The 22788-nt window shown below is 43.8% G+C and overlaps 1 protein-coding gene across 2 annotated transcripts in view; it reads left to right on the top strand.

Annotated features, from left to right (window-relative positions):
* Positions 1-2645: 2645 nt before the first annotated feature.
* LOC119186848 (uncharacterized) overlaps positions 2646-22788 on the top strand; it is a 529539-nt gene continuing 509396 nt past the window's right edge. For both annotated transcript variants that reach the window (XR_012884113.1, XM_037435222.2), the window contains exon 1: positions 2646-2946. Coding sequence is in view for 1 of the 2 variants with exons in the window: in XM_037435222.2 (XP_037291119.2) it covers positions 2659-2946 (288 nt within the window). In the remaining variant the exon portion in view is untranslated. The remainder of the gene's footprint in view (positions 2947-22788) is intronic.

The raw sequence follows: 22788 nt of genomic DNA, 5'->3' as shown, positions 1-22788 counted from the left end.
TAAAGCTTATATAATTACCATGAAAGTTAGTGCAGAATGTCCTAATGGGTATTCAATCAAATAACCTTCCGTGAGTATTGCAAACCTGATCGCAAATAATCAGTTTGCATAAAAGAGGAAAAATGTCTCCTTCTGATCTTAAACGGCGTGTCGCAAGGAAGCGTATTAGGTCGGTCTATTTGCAACCTGTTCGCTAACTACTTTACTAGTATGGATCCGCTGTTCAGTTTATCAAATACGCCGATGACACCACTTTTCTTACTTCTGTCCGAATTCGCAGAATTTATTTATACATTGAATGAGTGGTTGATTCCGTACTGTTTTAAAGTAAATTCTTAGAAAAAAAATTGGCAGATCCCACGTACAGTGGGGATCAATTATATGCGAAGCACCAATGAAGAGTATTGATATGCCACTTTAAAATCAGCGCAACGTTACGAGGCGGACGTAAATTAGGCTGTACATGACTTTCATATTATGATTACCACGTTTGCACGTGTCATTTACCTTCGTGATCTATATGGTTAGATTAGATTTGTTGGGTTTAACGTCCCAAAACCACCATATGATTAAGAGAGACGCCGTAGTGGAGGGCTCCGGAAATTTTGACCACCTGGGGTTCTTTAACGTGCACCCAAATCTGAGTACACGGGCCTACAACATTTCCGCCTCCATCGGAAATGCAGCCGCCGCAGCCGGGATGTGAACCCGCGACCTGCGGGTCAGCAGCCGAGTACCTTAGCCACTAGACCACCGCGGCGGGGCGTGATCTATATGGTATTTGGTATATGTTTGGTAAATCAAGTTTTGTCAATATGTTGGTATTTGGTAAATCAAGCTTTACTTGACATGCATGTCATATTATCATGCCTGGACATGTTTACCTTTGTCGTCCATTCACGTCAGGTAATATCAGATTTACTAATTGTGAGGCTAGCGACATGGCCGCAAGCGCATCCAGAGTCTGGAGTTTTGTCATGTTCTTACATGACACACTTGTCTTGATTATCACGTTTGCGCCAGTCAGGTTCTTTATCGATTCACGCCGCGTAATACCGAAATAGGTAAATGTGAAGCAAGTGAAACGACCGCAAGCGCACCATGAGCGTGGCGTGTAGTCATAACTCATGGCTTCCATGACATGCATGTCACGATTTACAGGTTAGGGTCTGTCACTTGTGTTGGCCATGCAGTCATGTCATACAATACCATTTTTGCAAGTTGTCATGTGAACGAAACCCCCACAAGAACGGAAAAACCATGAAATGTAATTTATGAGGTTCATGACATACATGTGATGGCTTCCACATTAAGACTAGTCACTCATGCTCGTCATACCGTCATGATAAGGCATACCAACTTTGCTAACTATACCATTATCCAAACGGCCAGGAAAGCCAAATGTCGTCAGGATGTGAGGAGAATAAAGCATTCTCGACGTGACGAGAGCGTTGATGAGTTCCCAAAATATACCCTGCAGCACCTACCTTGAAAGTTTATTACCAGTTTCTCCGCCAGCGAAGATCCGCTGATGTCCACCTTCACTTTCGAGACAAATTCTAGATCCTGCAGCCATTTATTATGTAGTTCAGGTTAAGCGCAGTTCTATACATCGCATGTGTATAGAAGCTCGCTGAAGAATTCAAAGACAAAGAGGCATGCAGAAAACCTCATTTGTTTAGAGTGACGATAATAACAACATTTTGAAATGTTTGTACATTTTTGGTGCTACACTGGTTTACGCTTTCCGTGAAAAAGTAGAGAAGTGTTGTGACTTAAAATGCCGTGATTTCAGCGGCGATTTGCTCAGAATGTTGTGGACATTGAAGTTTTTCGCTTAACGTTACTTAAGACATCGAGTACCCTATCAGAATGCAGGTATAAAACACTTAAAACATCCAGTGGGGCATTTTTCAAAGTTCCCACAAACGTGTACAGAAAACTCGATGCGTGGAGAAGGCCACCACTGTCTCGCATGCGTGTGAATGTAGCTAGGTTTAAGCAACCAGCAATGTATTTAGGCATCAAGAGACGGATGAAGCATGCCTCACGCACCACATTTTAAATGCACCCAATTGCCACCACACACACTATGAAAATAGCGAGCCTTCATGTGCGCGCCGCCTCCGTTCTGACAGCATGCACACGAAGGCTTCATTGAAAAGAGCAGTAGCGTCGCCGCCTACCCTAGCTACTGTCCAGAGAGTAAAGAGACGCCGGGAAACCGGGCCCGCCCCGCCAATCATGCCACTGCATATCTTCTAGTTCCCTATAGTTCAAGCCTTGTGCTATACTAGCGCAAGCTGTGCAATTTGTTTAGCATAATGAGTGCTCTAATTTTGAAGTTCAATAACATAAGACATGCTGTATTTGAACATCTTGGTTCTAAAAGAAAATTCTTATTGAAAAAAATTTGCCATGAATTCGTCATTGTGTGAGCCGTAATCGCAGCGGGTTGAATGTGCATTAGCGGCACACGTACCCATCCTTCTGATACGCAATAATTTCTTATATGAATTCACTGAAAGTCGCATAGTGGCACTATCAGCGTGAAAGCGTCCATGGCAACTATCTGTTGTGAACAATGTTAACAACCTTTCAAGGTTCATGCGGCAGGCGTAGCTCTGACAGTAACAACAGTCGGGTGCAGCATTCACAATGCCTCCTACTCTTGGGCATCGGTACACCTTGGTTGGTTTTTCCAACGAACTTAATTGGAGAACTTTGAGCTTTGTGGATCCCATACCATCGTACAGTGTGTGCCAAGCATGCGGTATTGTATCCAGAATGACCGCACTACTGCCTTGTTTGCACTCATTCTGCAAGAAGTGCTATGAACAGTGCCGGACTTATGAGGGGTGTTGCTGTCCGCACGATGGTCAACAAACCCGCGAAGAAGACGTCGACTGGAGAGAATATCCTGTCGACCAGCTGCTCAAACGAAAGGTATGACAGCATAAATCATTCAGCCAAAGTGCCTTTGAGTCAATTGTACTGGTGTGGGTCGACGTTTCATGTTTGTTTGAAAGGCAGTAGTTGTTTCCTTCTCATGGGCTTCAAGCCCGTAGCCAGAGGGGAGGTGTGCGTGTGTTCTTGGACGGGGGGATGGAAGGGCTAAGTGCTCCCGTTTAAATTAGTTGGAGGGAGTATGTTACCAAGAAAATAATGATAACACAAATGTTTTTCAAAATGTTCAGCAAACGCCCCCTTCCCTTCACCCCCCGGAATAATAATTCCCAGGTACGACTTCAGTTAGTGTCCTTGTAGTTTTTTTGCACGTAAAAAACAGGAAGAAACGAGGGCACATGTAGTCAGACAGAGCGCTATTTCATCTCTCGTGAACCCTATTTCTAGGTATGAGCCTGGCGAGCTTAAAAGGCACTGGCGTTTAAAAAGTAGCTTCTTTCCCAAAGTACGATAATAGTGCTCACACTACAGCAGACATTTTTATTGAAAGGAAGGGTATGGGACAGTGTGCTGAAGCACATATGCTAGCGTTTGTCAGCGCTTTCGTTCGGGTTCTCGCATCGCTTGAACATAGCTTGCCGAGTTCAGGAGTAGATATTTCATGTTTATTACAATTTTATTTAAGCTTATAGCAGACACACTGCAGTGATACGGTGTTTCCTCTACATAACGAATTGAAGATCTGTCGTGGTATTGTGGCTGAACACTTTACTGCCACATCAAATGCCGAGAATCGATTACGACTCGAAACTTGAAATTTATTTTTGCTATCCCACGATGTATTCTCCTCACCGACACAGGTTCTTAACCACACAGGTTCTTGTACGACACAGGTTCTTAACGCTCATGTGTTTAGAACTAGAGGACCTGATGTCGGTGTTTGTGGGTTTATATATACACTGCAAATCACCTGCTGTACGATGCCGGACATAATGGATATTATGCGGAGAAGTAATGTATGTGACTGAGAGAAAATAACGAAAATGAAGTTTTTTCGTTGTATTTCATACACGCGAAAGACTTTTCTTTGTGTTCGTATTAGAACCTCGCAGTCTTGTGGGAAGTAATGTCTTCTGCCAGCTTTTGTATATCAGAAGGAAGCGGCTTCGAGAACTCGTATACGTATGTGGCTTGACAGGTAGAGAAACGGTCTCAGGGCTTCGCAAGGAAATGTTTGGCACTCAAAATAACAAGAAATTCTTTGATCGCACTCCTGTAAAGGGACAAAACCGAATATTTTATGAAGGCTCACCGCTATTTGAAGTGTTCTTTATTGGCGTCATGCTTCTAGAACATCTAAAATCTTCTACAAGTAACATTCTCGTTGTCTATAACAAACATAAAGAAATTCTATATATGGCATGCTCTTATAGAGATTCTTTGGAGGCCGTATCTTTCTGAAATATTTTGTTATTCGCTTCAAGTAATCCATCATAGTCAGTTGCATAATGCTAGCTTGTTCTAAAAGTCAAGTTTGACTCATTTGTTGTACAAATGTCCTAAAGTATTACCCTGTAAAAGGCACGCCGAATAGCCCCACCAGGGGGGGAGGGGGTCTAGTCACTGAGGTACTCAGCTGCTGACCCGCATGTCACAGGATCAAAATTTTTGATGGGGGCGAAAATGCTGTAGGCCTGTGTGCTCAGATTTGGCTGCTCGTTAAACAACTCTATTGTCAATCGAAACTTCTGGAGCCCTTCACTACGGCGTTCCTCATAATTGTGTGCTGAATTTAGTACGCTAAACCCTAATATCAATCAATCAAAGGGAGCAATACAAAGAGACGCGACGCCCACAAGGAATGTACCATGAACTGTTCTTTATTAGCCAACACTATGCTGCAAGCAAACTAGGACTGGTTGCACTGTTCCAGCAAATACATAACTGAAGAAGCTACTTACAAAAAAAACGAACACAAGGCTTGAAAACCGAAATGATAGGAGCCTGAGATTCATCAAAGGAACGGAAGTTGTGCTGGTAGAGTGAACCTTTCAACAATGTACCTCATTCAGAAGATCGTCGGCGTACTGGAATACGGAAAAAATAGAGTGTGAACTTCATTCCTCAGCTTCAGCCATCTGCTCAAATTTGTCGTATCTGGTTCGTCGTCTCACTCGTCTTCTCGGGAGACCATCGGACGGCTATCTCTCGTTTTTGCATTGGGCTGGTTGTCGTGGCCTACAAAGTAGACAACGCTGCATTTTCCAAGGCATATCACACCGTGCTACAAATGTTACGAGCAATAATATAGATAATCATTTCGCTCACAGCTCACACCTTTAATGGTGCGGCAGCAAGGTCATAGCTGTGGAATCTTCCCATCTAGCCGCGTTCGGGCTGCACGGGCTCGTAGTCTGACTGATTCGCAGAGTGCTTCCAAGCGAGCAGAACTCTGTAGTGTGCGTATTTTAGATTCCAAGCAGTTTTGATCGAGTCTGTGAGCATCCCTCGAGGACCGTCTTTTCTCTCACCGCGCATGCGCCACGTATTAAAGCTTTCCTGGATACCTGTCTGTCAAATGCAGAGTTTCGAACATCGGCGGGCTTTGAGGGTATGTAAGAGACAGGATGAGTGAAAACATCGAAACAAAAAAATGTTTTTGTTCTTTAAAATCTGCAGCATTTTATTGACCACAATGGTGTCGTTTGTTTGTTTTGTATAATTTTTTTCTCTAAAAATTACATATTTCAAACTTTGTGTGGCAGCTCAGCATGCTCCATACTTACGACCATAGCCACGCGGAGAAGCTACAGTTTGCAAGATGGAGTACATTTGGATTATTAAGAAAGATAACTGGCCCAGAACTGCAAAAACAAAAGAATACAGCAGCAGCAAGCTTACTGTCAGCAAATTTATATTATATCGGGGACGTTGTTAATTGTGACATAATTGGCAAGCGTCAAAACTTATATCATTTGGCCACTCAAAGAAAGAGAGCTAGCTTGGAAGACATACAGAAATATGTCTGGTCCAGATATTTTCAAATGGAATTAAAGGATACCAATCACTCCAACAGTCTTTGCTCGAAGGACGCCGGAGATCGGTGTAAATTCAACAAGTTCTAGTTTGATGTTGAACCGCTCGTTCATAACAAGAGTCTTCAAGCATGCGTAACTGAAGCTGGTAATTGAAACTATCTGGAAACAGCTGATCCAGAATTATTTCTTAATGAGTTCATAGGCATTTATCCAATAAATCTGAATAAACCATAACAAGATGTTGCATGGTCATGTGGAAGCGTGTTTAAAAAACAAGAAAAACCCTTTCCTCGGGCACCAAACACTGTCAGAATATGCACTCTTGATGCTGTTTTCACATAATATGATGGCAATATAGCCCGTGTATATGTGCTGATCTAATCTGAAATTTCGCCAAAGAACAGGGCAAGCGCATCATTGAACTGCGCTGACATTGTTGTGCTGACAAGACTGCATAGAAAGCGGCAAATCAGGCTCGCCAAGCAAGACGCTTTAGCACCAACCGAAGAAAATTGATATTGGTGATGAGTGCCTTGCTGTTGTCCATCGAAAGGATGCATCAAATTATTTTTATCTCGTTTGAATTTTGAAATATTGTAGACTCAACTTTGGATGCAAATATATCAAAACTTGCTTTTTGTGTTCCTTTTCTCAAAAGCCGCAGTACCTAGAATCGTATATTTCGACCAGCATTTAGATAACGTCATAGGCAATATGCTGAAGCAGAATAATGGCTGTCTGAGGAAGCGCGCTTTTGCAACACATCTAATAGCTCTTATCAAGTAATAATAAGGTACCTGAGGTACAAAATGTGGAAGGTCACACCTACAGTGGGAATTGATGATATGCAAAGCATGAAAGAGGAATGTTTATATGTCAGTTTAAAATTAGAGCACCGTTACGAAGTGGAGGTAAATTAGGCCGTACATAACTTTCATGTCATAATTATGTTTGGACGCCATTTACCTTCATCATCTATTCACGCCACCTGATACCAAATTCGGTATATGTGGAGCTAGCGAAACGGCCGCGAGCGTGCTGTGAGCGTAGCATGCAGTCACGTTTTACATGACGCGCATATCATGATTATCATGTTCGGACATGTCATTTAACTTCACTCTCTATTGACGTCATGCCATTTCAATTTGCTATATGTGAAGCTAGAGAAACGACCATGAGCGCAGTGCGGCGCGTGCACTGCGCTCACGGAACACAGTGCGGCGCGTGCCTGCGAGTATAAGCCAGGCAGATTGACGCCTGGTGCCGCAACGCCGGCATGACGCGACGAAACGAACGCAGGAGCACACTCGCACCAGGTCTGGTCTAAGTGTATTGGCGCCTTGTGTGGCACGTAGTCATGCTCTTGCATGACACGCATCTCACAATTATGTTTGCACCAGTCACATACCTTCGGGATCCATTCACGTGACGTAATACCGAATTTCGCATATATGAATTTAGCGAAACAGCTCCGAGCGCATCATGATTGCGGCATGTGGTCCTGTTGTTACAGGACACGCATGTCATGATTAACAAGTTTGGACATGTCATTTACATATGTCGTTCGTTCGCGTCACGTAATACTGAATTTGGTACATGTGAAGCTAGCGAGATGGCCGCGAGCGGACCATGAGCGTAGCATGTAGTCATGTTGTTACATGACACGCATCACATGATAATCATGCTTGCACCAGTCACATCTTTCTTTGTCCATTCACGTCACGTAATGTCAAATTTGGTGTATGTGAAGCTAGCATAACGACTGCGAGGGCATTATGAGTGTGGCTTGTAGTCATGTCACATGACACGCATCTCATGATTATCATGTTTGCACTAGTCGCTTACCTTCGTGATGCATTGGCATCACGTAACGCCAAATTTGGTATATCTGAAGCTAGCGAGCCGGCTGCGAGTGCATCATGAGTGTGGCCTGCTGTCATGACTCATGACACACAAGATGTGCGTGTCATGATTTCCACGTTAGAGTCTGTCGCTTGTGTTCGCCATGAAATCATGTCCTACCATACCAGTTCTGCAACATGTCATGTGAACGAGACCACCGCATGAGCAGCAAGATGATGAAATGTAAATCATGACTTTCTTGACATATATCATAATTTTTATGTTATGACTAGTCAAATATGCTCAACATAGTCATGTTATGCCATACCAAGTTTGGTATTAATACCAATATCCAAACCGCCAGGAGAACTAAAAGTCGTAGGTGGATGGATGGATGGATGGATGGATGGATGGATGGATGGATGGATGGATGGATGGATGGATGGATGGATGGATGGATGGATGGATGGATGGATGGATACGCTCAAAGTCGCCAAAGTTCGCTAAGAAATGCTTTGCATTTAATATTACAAAACATGATATTCCTGGAGCTCTTATGGTTATAGAAAAAACGGTACTTAAACTTCACTTATAATACATGGCTTACCCTGGTCCCTTAACGCGCACATACTTCAAGGGCGCCTTTTAGCAAGCATGGGCGCTGTTTTTTGTGCTTCTTCTTGCGGTGGCTACTTGAGCGGCGAGATTTTCCGAGGAGTTATGTGTGATCTAGCCTAGCAAAAAGTACTGCTAAGGGTATATTCTCTAATTCTCACCAATATTGCAGACTAGCACCTGTTGCGCGGAACGCTCACGTCATATCAAATCATTATTGCAGGGGACCCGGGTACCCGCAGTTCAGTACTCTTTGGGGCTCAGCCCACTCTCGTGTATTCTCTGCCGCACACAAGGAGAGCTTGCTGAAGCTAGTGGCGTTGGGCCCCCGGCATAAAACTCCGCTATAAAAGAACTCTTGGCGATTCATACTCGAGTGTGATTTCCGGATTTCGCTATTCACTCTCATTTACAACTATGGTTGACCTTCACAGTGAGTACAAAGTATGGCTGAGTGAACCTCTCAACTGTTTGAGAGAAAAAAAAATTGCCCGCAGCTTCCCTCGGGGGAACACTGAGGAGGATGCGGAGCATATAATTGGTTAACGGGGTGTTAAAGTGCGACTTACTTGGGTCGATGGCAAAATTGGTTAACGTGGTTGTGACATGGGGTGTTAAATTGCGACTTACTTTGGTCGATGGCTAAATTGGTTAACGTGGTTGTAGGAGGGGGTGTTAAATGAGTGAACACGTACACACGTATGCGAAAGGGCGGCGCTGGTCGAAGGGACGTCGATCATTGTGTTTGTGGATTCGTTGGAATTCATTTCACCGCGACCTTGGACGTCGACGCGCCGTACAAACCAACCGATGAGCGGCAACTGAGCGAGCGAGCGCCGACCTTGAGTATATATACAGCGCGACGGCGCATGCACTGTCAGCTGTTGAATGTTCTCGAAGCGCGACGGCGCATGCGCGTCCACTGGAGAATCAGGAGAATTGTAGAATGTTCTCGAAGGGGAGAAGCGCGCGCGGCACAGATGGTGGGTGACGGTGCATGCGCGCGTCAGCTGTCGAATGTTCGAGAAGGGGGAGAAGCGCAACGGCGCATGCGCGCGCGTCAGCTGCCGATGTTCTCGAAGCGCGACGGCGCATGCGCGCGCGTCAGCTGCCGATGAGAAGCGCACGCGGTGTGTAGAGGAGGAAGGGTGCACAGATGGTGGAGGAGTGAAGTGCGCGCGGTGTGTAGAGGAGGAAGGGATGCACAGATGGTGGAAGGAGGAGGAGGAAGCTTGCGCACGGCGCCGCACTACAAGCCTGGAGTATTAGATGCTCCGCATCTAAAAAATCAAATATTTTAGGTTGTGTGGCATCTCGGAGAGAGCCACGACTCACTCGTATCTAAGCGTCTCAAAGTATACGTAGATGCCACCTTTAAGATATTTTTGGACATTCACTGCGAAGCTAGTGCTGTTACCTACATATTTATGCATGCAACTTCCAAACTGAATTACGGGCTACAAAAATATTCAACCGCAGAAAGCATATTGGGCACAGAGTTGCCAAGTGTAAACCATCTTGCTCGTCCTTGCTCATTCATCCGCCGCACAAACACCACCTTTAGCTTGTCGTTCGAAGGAAAATATTGGCAGAAAACATATCTATGCCTCTTATTCCATTACAGCCTGCGACGCGTAGCGTATTGGTGCACCTCTGGGTAATTTAACCGCTCCACAATCACAACCCTCAAATCAACACGCAGAGCAGTTGCATGTTCAAAACGCGCGGGTGCATACGCAGTATTAAGTGAACTTGCGGTCAGAACGACGGTGGAGGGAGGGTGGCTTGCTTTTCGCCTACGCGCCAAAAATCTTTTTTTCTCCCATTGCCTCGTGCGACAGCCAGGACTAGAAGGCACTGTAGCTGGTAGAAAAGATAGATACAGGGATTAATGCAATATAAGCTTTACACTTTATGGGAAAAAACGCATTTTGCACAGTATTCGAATTACCTGTGAGAGTTTACCCACCAATTTGCCCATGTTCAATCCATGATAGATGTTGCTGAAGTATGCCACAAAGGCATTTAGAAGAGAGTACAATTGGAAGAACAGAGTTATTGAGATGTAAACTAAATGAAGTGTCAATGTTTCGATTTTTTGGTAACAAAAGTACGGCTTTCGTTTTATTAACGGTGATTTACAATGAGGCTTAAATACGTGGCGCAAGGTTGACCAAGAGAAAAAAAAGACGAGACAGAAAGAGCGCCAAAGATTTATTTGGCGCGCTTTCTGTCTCGTCTTTTTTTTTTCTCTTGGTCAACCTTGTGCCACGTATTTCAGCCTAATATGTACCAACTAGCCCAACATAACGTACTATTATGATTTACAATGAGTTTGCTTTGCTCGAAGATGATAGTTTTGATAGTACTACGTTGGCTTTATTCATGACATCCTCAACATATTTCACAGCTATAAGAATGGTGGTGTCGTCCGCATATATAATAAATTATACGTCAGGATCAACCTTCACTCGATCATTATTATAAATGCAAAAAAGCAATTCACTCACATAAGGTGCTAAGAGTGTACCACTGGAAGCAGGAGCCGGTTTGGTAGTTCATTATGGTAGTGCTTCTCTAGCTGCCTACGTGCGCGGCAGCAGTGGCGCCACCACCCATGTCTCCCCCCCCCCTCCGCCCTAGGACACGGCGAACGTAGGTTTAGTTCGGCGCGCGGGTTTTCTACGGGAATCGGGTAGGTGCCGCCGTGGCCATTGATACGTGGGCTTTCCTGCTTCAGGCGGCTTCCATAACCAACGCTTTTGAAAATGTGCTCTCTCTCTCTGTGTCTGTACGGAAGGAGAGCGCACTCAGGGTTATCACATACAATTGTGTGCTGTGTGGACCTAGACACTTTCTCCAACAGTTTCGGGCGAAGGCACTCAAGTGTCTATCCATGGAGGAGGAAACAGTATTGAGAAATCGGGGCGGGAGGGGACGGTTGGAGGTGAGCTTGCAGTGAACAAAAGCATCGCTCCAGCGTTAAACGGACGCTGAAGAGGTTCTGAATTCACAAATTTTCTGAGAATTGGGTATCCGCGCTCTTTTACAACATGTATACGGAGGCTTTTTTTTTTTGCGAGGTTCGATTAAAGGACGGCGCTATAGGCGAGCGAATACCGACCAAAGGTACACCCCCGCCCCCCACCCAGCAGCCGGTTTACAAAAATGAGCAGATAGACCCCCCCACCCCCAAATTGCACTGCACCAGGCGGCCTCACGAGGCTCCCGGAAGCTGAACGCTCATTGGTTCATGCGTAATTTCGTCAGCAAACATGCCTGCGCCCATGCCGATGCTGCAGGGTTCGTGTGTCAGACGTGGGCACAGCTGATGCAGCAGCCACGGCGAAGGCGTGAACAAAGTTGACGCTCGCACGCATACTGGCAAACCACCTACACCGAATGAGAAGACGGCGCTATCAAGTGGTTATTGCCACCGAGGTGCCCCAGAAACGCTGTACGCACGCCTGTGTCGACGTTGCCGAAAGACTCGTCACTCCGTTTGCAACGATCGCCGAATTGACTGAAGTCGGTGCAGATAAGCAGTGAAAAATGGAAGATGACGGTGTAAAGAGTTTGTGTGGAGTATATAACAATATACGTAACTCGGTAAACCTTTGGTGCTGCTCAAAAAACCGGTGTCGGAGCACTGGAGTGCCTACGTCGCGCGCGTCACTCAGCTTGCACTCACTCTCGCATACCTTAGGCTACTCGTAGTGCATGCCACCGATACTGATTATGATGGCGATGCGACATCAGAAGCACGAATATCTGTAGCAGCAACTCGATAGACTTGCAAGCGAATGTCTTCGTTTGGAAGTATAGCGCGAAGTAATTCCGTTCACATAAGGAGTGAGAAGCCGTGCTATTATGAGAAGAGAATGGCTCGGGTGACAGGATATTCTCTCTAAGGTAAATACACTTCGAAATCTCCTGTATGTCGTGCATATAAAAAATCCACCTCCAGCCAGCATTTTTCGCTTATTCACCGTGATGCTTGGCTGTACAGCGGTGAAGCGTTAACAACATCAGCATTGTTATACTACGAAACGCGCGCAAGCAAGAGGTTTGCGAGTAGTGAAGTTCAGAAGTGAATTCCATACAAATCCAATAGCGGTGTAACCAAATCGAACGCCTAAAGAAACCTAATACTCTTCTGATAGTTTTCAAATAGTAAGGAAACATTTTAGCAAAAAAAATCCTAGAACTCCTCAACAGGCTATTTCAAATAGTATTCACGAACTGTCACAAAATAATACTACAATTATGAAAACTGTTAGAAGCTTGTATACAGCAGTGATCAAAGCCTCCGAAATACTTTTCAACTGTGTGTCGAAATACAACAGTACATCATTCAAGTTGAAACTGTGTTGCCAGCGTTTGAGTAAAATTCCGGCATAAAATGTGAACAATTTTGAACCAAACACCTAGTATCAGCTAAAGATTTATTAGAACAGGAAAAATTATCACAACATACACACTGGTACAAAAAGCATAAAAAGAACAAGTGTTGAAAGCTGCATCTTTAAGAACAATTTACGTGAACAAAACACTTCCATGTGTTTCTATTCGTGAAGCTTAATGCTGCCATAGTACCTACCATCAATGATGATGATACAAAATTATTGATACGATGCAGCTCTACCATTGTCAAAGCAGAGTAAAAGTGCAGTTGGCAGCAAATATGCTTTATCTGTAGTAATTGTTATAGCATCAATAGTGCTGCATTTATTGTGGTTATTCACGGATTACAAGAAGAAAATAAACCTTCAGCTGATCCTATGTTTTGCTGTTTCACATTCACAATTATTTCGTGTATAGTGATATTGCATTCCAAATATGTATGGCAACAAATATAGCAGTGTGTTTGCCGTAGTTAGTGCATAAGGGCGGATAATTTTTAGAATATTCAGTATTTCGTATATGTATAGTTCAATTCTACTAGCGAATGTTCTTTGATTCCTTATTCAAACATTTGCACACCCCTAGTAATGTTGTCACTACCAATGAACCAGCATCTTTTTGTATTAATGTGATTGCGCACCAGTAAACATCACGGGTGATTTCTTTTGTGCTGTATCCCATCTTTCATTGAACACACCCTTGCACATGCCTCAAGGTACGTAAAAAGAAAAAAAAGGAAATGTACCTGGCTACAAGTGATGCTAATTTGCGACATGAAATGGGAGTAACATGAGTGTACTTGATGAAAGTTGCTCTGAATCTTGTCATCCGTTAGCAAGAAGGACCAGTTCATAACACATGTTGTTTTTACTCTAAGCTTACATCAGTAAACTAAGCATGAGCCTGGTCATAAGCTCTTGCCTAATATTGATTCATTTGTGCAATAAATATAAAACACAAGGTCAGACAGCACAAGTAACTCTGCTGAGATATGAATGAAATAGAACAGCAAACTACAAAAAGTACCTTTGAGAATTCAGCACATGCTAGATAGAAAATGCAGTGAGTGCCAATACACTGGTGCAATTTTCACCTAAATTACGAGTGGCAACCTGGTTAAATTTAATTATTATTATCGATGAAATGTATATTATGCGAAGTTTTGAAAGCATCCGTTTTCTGGCTCAAGCTGAGTCAAATGCCTACATATTCTAGGTTATTTGTCGCAAAAATTAATAAATGTTGATGCAAAGTATCACATCAACATTCAAATGTTGCCCTGAAAGAAACAAACAAAAAACAGAATGCAATATGCTCATTATTCTTGCCAGATAATCTCAGATATGAGATTAGTTAGGGCGGTCACAAGATCTAATGAAAATAAAAAAAAGTCACTTGCATTGCAAACAGCTTGGGGAATGTGAATTCCACACATATTGTTACTACATATGTGTCAATTGCTATATATATTTGTCACCGCAATGACACATGCTTCTTAGAACACCACAATCCGTTGCGTTTTTGTCTTTTGGGAGAAAAATGTTTTTCTTGCGATAAATTAGGCGTGCATATCACAAGCCTGACAACTAAGTACATGCATATTTGCACGTGCGATCTATTGCGATAAAGTCGGGTTTCACTCCCGCAGACTTTAAACGATACTCTGCACAGGTGCCACAGCAGTGTTTGAAAAGCACCGCGATAACTTGAGATGACACTGTTAAGTTTTTGAACAGGACGCGAAATGTCTAGAGCTTACTGAGCCACCAGCAAAAACCCCAGAAATTTTAATACCACTTGTATGAAAACAGATGCACTGTACTGCTTGTCAGATTATTGATGACCAACGCACTGTTTACCGCTATCAGGGCAGACTATGTATTGCTTGTAGTTTAACTTTATATTCCTCTGGCAGGGGTTCACTGAAATACAGTTTGGTTTCAATCTCGCCGACCACTGCAGTCTTCAGCATCATGACCGCATGTCAATATTAACTTTTATGTATATCCAAGAGTTGTTTACATATATAAATCGAGAAAGTTGAAATTTCATTTTTTAGAATTGTGTAAATTCATAACTGCAAAATATTTAAATGAAATACTAACAACTATCTTTTTTCTTTTAATGTTAATTCATTTGGTGAAGAACAGCAGTATACAAGTGCCACTGTTAATGGAGACTATGTGAAAAAGCCCACTGTTCCTTTGAGCAGCTTGCACCCCTAGCTGTCTAGCATGGTGTAAGACTGAAGCTTTCAAAACAAATGTCAAAATGGAGCAATGACATGCTGCTCACAATGGCCTGCTTGAGGTCTCCCATTTTCTCGGAATAACAATGGGATGCAAAAAGCTCTTTTTGGCACTATGTTCACAAATTTGGTAGTAGTCCTAGATGCTCATTTAAAGTACCATTATCACATTTCACTTATAAGGCTGAGGAAAACGCCTGCTGTGTGAAAATTATGTAAAGCACAACCATTCTTCAACTTTGCTTGTACTACGCCTTTATCCACAGTAATGATGCGTACTTCATCACGTCATGGGCGAAGACATCTCATATCCATCTCATATCCATTCTCCATCTCCATCTCATATCCATTCATCCATCTCATATCCTCCCAATTCAACGCCTAAAACCAAGCCATTCGCATCCTGACTTTCAGTACTCTATTCACCAACGTGTGCGCACTTTTTCAGCAACATAGTGTACTAACAGCGTGTATTTACTCAAATGTAAACTGTGCATTCTTGCATTTAGGTGCCTTAATGGTTCAGTAACAGCCAATTTCTAGCACAAATTTCAATTGGTAAACGCCAATTCCACCATGTTTGCCTCTAACAATAATTTTTACTACCATAAACATACACTAACGACGGCAAACACACTACTGTATTTGCTGCCACACATTTTCGGAACGCAGTACCACTCTACACTAAATAAGTGTGATACGTCACTTAAAAAACTTTATATTCTCATTTCACAATCATAACTAATCTGTATATATTGCTATTCCCTTATCTTTAGGGCAAATACTGTACATGTTCTTTTTACGTTTATCCCTCATGTAGATTTGAGTTGTCTGGAGTATGATTAATTAGTCCCTTTTGTTCAAGATTCTGCTGCCATTTTTATAGCCATGTATAAATAATGAATGTTGTTTTACCACCATTTCTACTGGAATTTCTCTTACAAGTTTGCCTTGTCTCTATTCCTACAAAAAGCGTTTAAATTCAACGATTATGAACATGCTAGAAATTAGTCATTGCACAGTGGAAAGTACACCCAGCACTCCAGAATTAGAGTTGGGCTGTACTTTGTTTTCACCTCTGATGACAGACAATACTGCGGTGTAACTGTGCTTACAGATGACTTGAGAGGACAGATTTTGCTTGTTTAAGGATACGTGGAAGCAAAAAAATCCAGCACTACAAACTCTATTTGCATTTTCATTCAATGCAAGTTATAAGTCTCAATAGGAGCAGGTTTGCTGTGGCAATTCAAGGATTTATTTTACATTTTCAAATGTTAGCAAAGGTTCTTGCACAACAGTTTCCTGTCAAGTAGAATAGTACATTATAAGCAGAACGAGAAAAAGTTCACAAAAACGGATGCTGGCCTCATTGCAGCACTTGTGCATACTGAGTCCAGCTGCAGTACCCGGCAGCATTCCAGTTCTGGTCACTGATCCACATTGCTTTGGGAGCCAGCCTGCAAGTCGGGGAGGAGAGAACAAAATGATTTTCAATCCGATTTCAGCAACCTTCTGTCTAGTGACATTTTTACTTGTTTTTAGGACACTTGCATGCAAAGACGTTTGCACTTTTGGGTGTGTCAACATCGCAGAGAAAGTTACAGAGATGGCATAACATCGACTACAAGAGCCGACACCTGCACAAGCGGCTGAATCAAATACTGATTTAGTGGGTGATTCGTTATCCACTGGTAACAACCTAAATTTTCTAGATTTGAAGCTTTTGCTAGAATCCTGACATGTTTGCTGGATGTATGAACGAAGCGGAAAGCCACTTCTGCCTTCCAGCTCAGCTCACTCTAAATTGGTCAAGTGGAGCATTGCTAACCTCTGCCTTGTCAATGCCTTAAAAAAGTCCAGCCCCCACATGGTACACCACAGCTTTGCCCTACAAGTGGAGCGTCTCACCAAAGCTGGTTACCCCGCGCATGTTCTCGTTTCGGTGGCGGAAAAGCTGTCACTGTCTTGAAGCGAGGTGACAAACCGGATAAGCGAAACAGTGTTAGAAAGAGCCGGCCTGTCGTACTGCCTTACGTGCACGACGTCTCACAGAGGCTAAAAAAGATTGCTCGAGACGCCAACGTTCTTGTGGTTTTCTCTGCACCGAAAAAATTGCAGAGGCTTTGCAAACGGGTCAATGCACCTCGTGCAAATTCTGCCTCGTGCTCTGTCGCGCACAGGACACGCTACGTCCCATGCGCAGTAGGAGTCGTACACTTGATTCCACTGACGCGTGGGTGCATCTATGTCTGGCAAACCGGCAGGTGCATAAATGACCGTCTCCGAGAACACAGAAACAATGTGCACAATGTGGTACAAGGGCATCTTGGCATTCATTGCAGAGATTTTGGGTGATCAGTGATCACCCACTCTTTGATCAGTGCTCAATATTGGCAAGGCACAGGAACCAGCTTACCCGAGAAATCACCGAAGCCGAAAAAATACACTTGCTAGGAGATAAATGTTTAGGCACATCATCGATTGCTTTATTACAGGCTGAACGTGATTACCTGGCTGCGCTTTGAGGCAATAGAGGACCCGTCATACTTGTTTTGTTGCTGATGTGTAGATTAGGCTTGCACCTTACCTTCATGCTCTGTTATCATCCTTTTTAGAAGTATATATTCTTGCCACTCTGTGAAATAAAGTTAGTTGGAAGTCAGCACTCTTTCTGTCTACCCTGTCCTTTTTCTTTTGTTCGTGCGCTGAAACATCTTGCAAATATGACTATGCACCAACTAGCCCAAGCTTCCACACTTGTGACTTCCTGAAAGCTTCCAAAACTAAATTGTCTTGGAAGCGTCTGATGACCCTCGGGCTCTCCGCGGGTCGCCAGAACGTTCAACCTGAGAAAAACGAACGCCAACCGGAAGTGCGCCGCGGGGGAGCAGCCTGAGAAAAATGAGCGCGCTCTGGCTGGCTTAGGCAGCCGGCGGGTACCCAGAAGTCAAAAATCGTAGAGCTCCAGTGAAGGAACGTAATCTAGCAACGCTTGTCCGTCGGCCATGACTCGCTATCTTGCTTGACCATAGATTACGCCAAAAGCAAACGTGCTTTCTTTACTTGTCGGTTGATGGTGCTGTAGGCAGCCACTGCAGATCGCAGGGCTAGCGCTCGCATCGTCCCTTTCATAAAGAACGACTGCGTACAGTACGGTCCACTGTTAGGGGGGACACGCGAGCGCGTGGCCGGCGGTCCGCGTGCGCCAACTGATGGCGAGATCTATAAATGCGGAGCATGCGCGCAGAATCGCAAGGGCGGTACTCGCCCTCGTCATCTGCTACTTCCCCGCCCTTTTCTCGGTGCGTGCTAACGACAAGATTGCTGTGCTCGCTTCATCAACCATCGATTTTCATGTCTGTTATCAAAAGTGACTGGCTGGTTCAATTTGCGTTTGGAAAGCTTACGATTATAATTTGGTAGGCATAAACACCAGGCTACGCGAGTGATAGGCTTCGTTATCACTTTCACAGAATTCCATAGCTGGAGGCGTACTTATTCGCTGATCGTATTTTCGGCGGAACTAGTTTTTAGAAGAGGCATGGCTAGAATACCTCAGGACTGAAGGCTTCCACTAGTCGAGCTGTACACAAAAGGATACAGTCAGCATGCTGTCACTGCCATCACAAAATGGCCGCTTTCTCATTACCAGCGTATTCATGAGCATTACGAATGTAATTTTTTTCAGTGCCTAGTTCTGTCACGCGTTGTCCTATTTTGCTTAGACAAATCTGCATGTCATTATGTGTTTAACAGGACACACATGTGTTTCATTACCTTTGCATTTCTCAAATGTTTCGAGGCTACAAATCTGACTTCACTCGACCTGTCTGCCACAAAAGTTATAGGAAAAGAAATTCTTTGTTCACTCCGTAGTTTTGTATGTACACCGTTTTCAGCGCGCTTATCGGTGAAACGTAATGATTTTCAGAAAAGTAAGCGCTATCGCATATTTCAAATAAGGTGCTTCTGGCGTGTTCAACGAAGAAAACGAAATGTAACGCGAGTTAAAAATTATCTGGGTAATGCAATCCACAATTATATACTTTTCTGTCACGCCGTGGTGGGATACATTGAAGTATTTTCAAACACGCTTTTTTTAACGTTTTCGTAAATATTATAGGCACATGGCTTTTTTTTTCATGTCACCTGTAATCTGAATTGGGCTGCTGTGGCCGTGGATGGAATTGCTACACAGCTGCCGAGAAAGCACAACAACAATCAAAGGACATTTTTTTTCTGTACGCTTATTACCTAGGAAGGGGCAGGGAGAGTGGCGGGGACATGAATAGCACTGCGGAAAAGTGAACGTGGCATCCAGCACACGGAAAGCGCCAGGGCGGAAAGTAGCAGACGGAAGGCGGCGAGCCCCACACTTTTGCGTCCATGCACATGCACTGCGTTTACAAATCTCACCGCCAGTTTGCGCCACGCGGGCCACGAGCCACGCGTTGCCGTGTTTCCTCCAAGACTGGACAACACTCACATACATACAGCGAAATTTGTCCGACTTTCACAGTTCACCATACTTACAGCAACTAATCAATTTCGACAGATAAACAGGGCATTGACTTCTGGAAAGCGCACTCAGCTGTCCTCACCTTCCAGAGTGTGACGTCATGGAGCTTCGACCTATCACAACGGCGGCGAGACTCGCTATAGCCGCCACGGCTACTGTTGCTGGTTTTCGGCAAAATAAAGTTATGTGCTTTGGTTTATGCAAATTTGCTACTTGAGTTCAGAAGTCGCCTTACGAAAGTACGTGTCATGATACCATGATCTCTTTTTGTTCAACAATTGTTATAGTGACCATTTATTACACATCATAATTTACAAAAGCGTTTTTTCTGCACTCATAACATCTAACACGCTCCCTGCGGTCAGTTATATGTAGCTGTTCTAACTCGGCGGACCTTTACTCTTGAGCGCTTTTCCAGACAGTTGTGTGTTGCGGTGGTTTGGGTGAGCGCTGGGAAAGGGGGATCATATGTGCCCTACTTCCTTTTTTTCTTTTCTTGTCTTTCCCTTCCCATACCTCTTATCCTCTTTACCCCACCCTCGTGCCCACCAGTTGAGGTGACCTCTTAAGAAGACACAGTTACAGGTAGCATTTTTTCCTTCCATTTGTTCTTACAATCCCTTAGAGAGAGCACATGCGTTTGAGTCAGTTGACGGTGAAAAAAGCTAGCTCAAAGACATGGAAGGTGTGAAGACAATGGACTGCTGATACTGGGGCTTGGGTGCTATCGAAAGCAAAAAAAAAAGATTAGCCAGGAATCAGGGGGGGGAGGGCAAGCTGCTGCCTTAGTTTCGCTCGACTGTGGTTATGCGAGAAATTGAGAAACTTCAGAGGAGCACAGTCAATGTAAGGACAAGATTGCAGTATAATATCAATACTTTTTAATGTGTTGTGCTTGTAATCAGCGAAACCATTTTAAAAATGCTGTTTTATTGGTGAATTCGAGGCTCTGATTTACTAGTGTTTGAAGTCGGAAGAACAGCACGTAGACGAAAATATGCTCTATTTTTGGCAGAAGATAAGATGCCATTCCCATTCCATTCAAGGCAAAATGTGCTTGATTTCATCCTCCTTCCATTCCTCCAAGCATTCTCCTCATTCCATTCCGGTGTCACAAAAAGAGGAATTATTTCAGAATCCTAATTCGGGAGTGGCAACTCCGCAGCACTGTCTGAGTTACTCCTATTGAGTAATGGTTTGGCAAGTTTGAGTCCAAGTGAATCCGGCTGCAATAAATTTTTGTCAGTCTGAGTGAAAGTGAGTACACTTCAGAAAAACTGTGGTGAGTGTGAGTCCGAGTGAGCACTAAGCAAGATATACGCTTTTTGAGTTAGTCTGAGTGAGCTGCATAGTTCTGTGCCTGCCTATAGTGCTAATTTCTCAACTTGAGCATTACTACTAGCCTTATCTCGGCTTGCGTTCAGTCACATCTAGGCACGCATCCTTTGATGCACTAGCGTTCACATGTCAGCTTAATAGAATGTTTGTGAATTGGTGCCCCATAGAGCTTGAAAGCCCAAGAATCTTGCAATGCGCAAAGGCGCGTGCACAGAACACAAGTCGGTCTAGGCGTCTTTCGTTCGTGCTGACAGAGGCCCTAAATTTGAAAACTAGCGTGAGGCTCCAAGGCGTCTTAGGTCTCATGCGAGACGAAGCCACGGCATAGAGAAACAAAAAAAGGTTAAGAGTGGACACTCCCGTAGACCCCAGCGGCCCAATCGACCCTAGCACACAAGGTGGTTGGTGAGAGCAAGTGGCGTGCGCTTCCTGTTTCGGTTTCACTGGCGTAAATTTTGAATTACTTTGCATAACCGACGTTTGGCTATGACAAAAGCTCATGATTTCAGACCACTTTTCATCGCCCAAATGGATAGTTTTTGTAGGTCGTTTTGATTTAGCGATTCCCTGTTTTGTTTTGTTCAGTGGTTTGTGCGAATTGGTCGTGACGTAGTCTTTATTTAGATTAAGTTATAATAAAAAGAGATGCACGTAATGATAATTCCCTACGGTTTTATTCATCGCGCTTGTGTTTTTCTTTTCGAACAAGTGATCAATGTATATATCAGTCAAAGAGACAGAGTATCCACAATGTGTTATTCAAAGGCAAGGTAGAGTCTGAGAATATAAAAAGCACAATATGACAAAGGTAGACAACAAATGCATCTTGCCTTACAAATAAATTGTAACAAATATTGTAACAAATACAGAATGAACACGGACAACGCAGACATCGCTTGAGTTGGCAGAAGCCGAGAAGCTTGTGAAGTATGACACACCGGGCCAGTGGGTAAGTGAGGATCTATGGCAAAAACACAGCGCACAATGCTGATGAAGAAGGAAGAAGTGACATATACACAGCAATGAAGTCGCGAATCACGCCTCCTCGGTGACGTGCGGTCGGATAACTCCAAGGGCCTTTGAAGTCGATGACGGCGCTTGGTGAGGCTGTCTCCGCAGTCTTTTGATAGTTTTCCGCTGTGCTGCTACTTTGGCTTGCAGATGTTTAATGGTTTGCTTGTACTTCATTGATGGAGACATTGTCACTGGCACACAGGAACGCACTGCAATAAACGAAAAAATGGATGTAAAAGCGAAAAACAACTAATCCCATACGAGCACTTTCCTCGCTCTTTCAGACCCAAGGTGCACAACTTTCTGTGGTGCAAAGTTTTCGATTCCACTACATAAAAACAAACCATTCACAATGTTGACAATGCAAAAAAATGAAAATCACTGAGAGCCCACCCTTACATTTTGTAAGTGCACACGTAGTGTCCTTTTGAGGATAGTTTCCTCAGAATGTCCTAAACATAAAATAGCACATTAAAAACAGCTGCAATAAAAGCATAGTCACCATTTTCTCTAGGGCACTCAGGCGTGGAGCTGTTGGCGGAGACGTCTTCTGGAGGGTCTTATGAAGCTTGTTCAGTGCCTCGGACAGTGCTGTCCGAACAATCTTGCGAGCGGCCTGCGGAAATCTCTATATCGATACACTCTGGTGTTGAAGTGAACATACAACTTACCGGTCACACAAGTTCCTTTTGTGACAGCTGAAGGACTGGTTAAGGTTTTCTCCGGCAAGACGAAGTCAGCAGAAATTCTTTCACCAGCTACAAGGGAGCTGCTACCTGCATAGGTTTGTTCAACAGACAATTTGGGTAAAAAAACAGAAATCGCGACACTGAACGCACCCTGCTCATCGGGGCACCTCA

The sequence above is a fragment of the Rhipicephalus microplus genome, chromosome 6 (genome assembly GCF_043290135.1).
Source record: "Rhipicephalus microplus isolate Deutch F79 chromosome 6, USDA_Rmic, whole genome shotgun sequence".
Lineage (NCBI taxonomy): Eukaryota > Metazoa > Arthropoda > Arachnida > Ixodida > Ixodidae > Rhipicephalus > Rhipicephalus microplus.
Note: the sequence above shows the minus strand (reverse complement) of the source record. Positions and strands in the feature narration are given on the sequence as shown.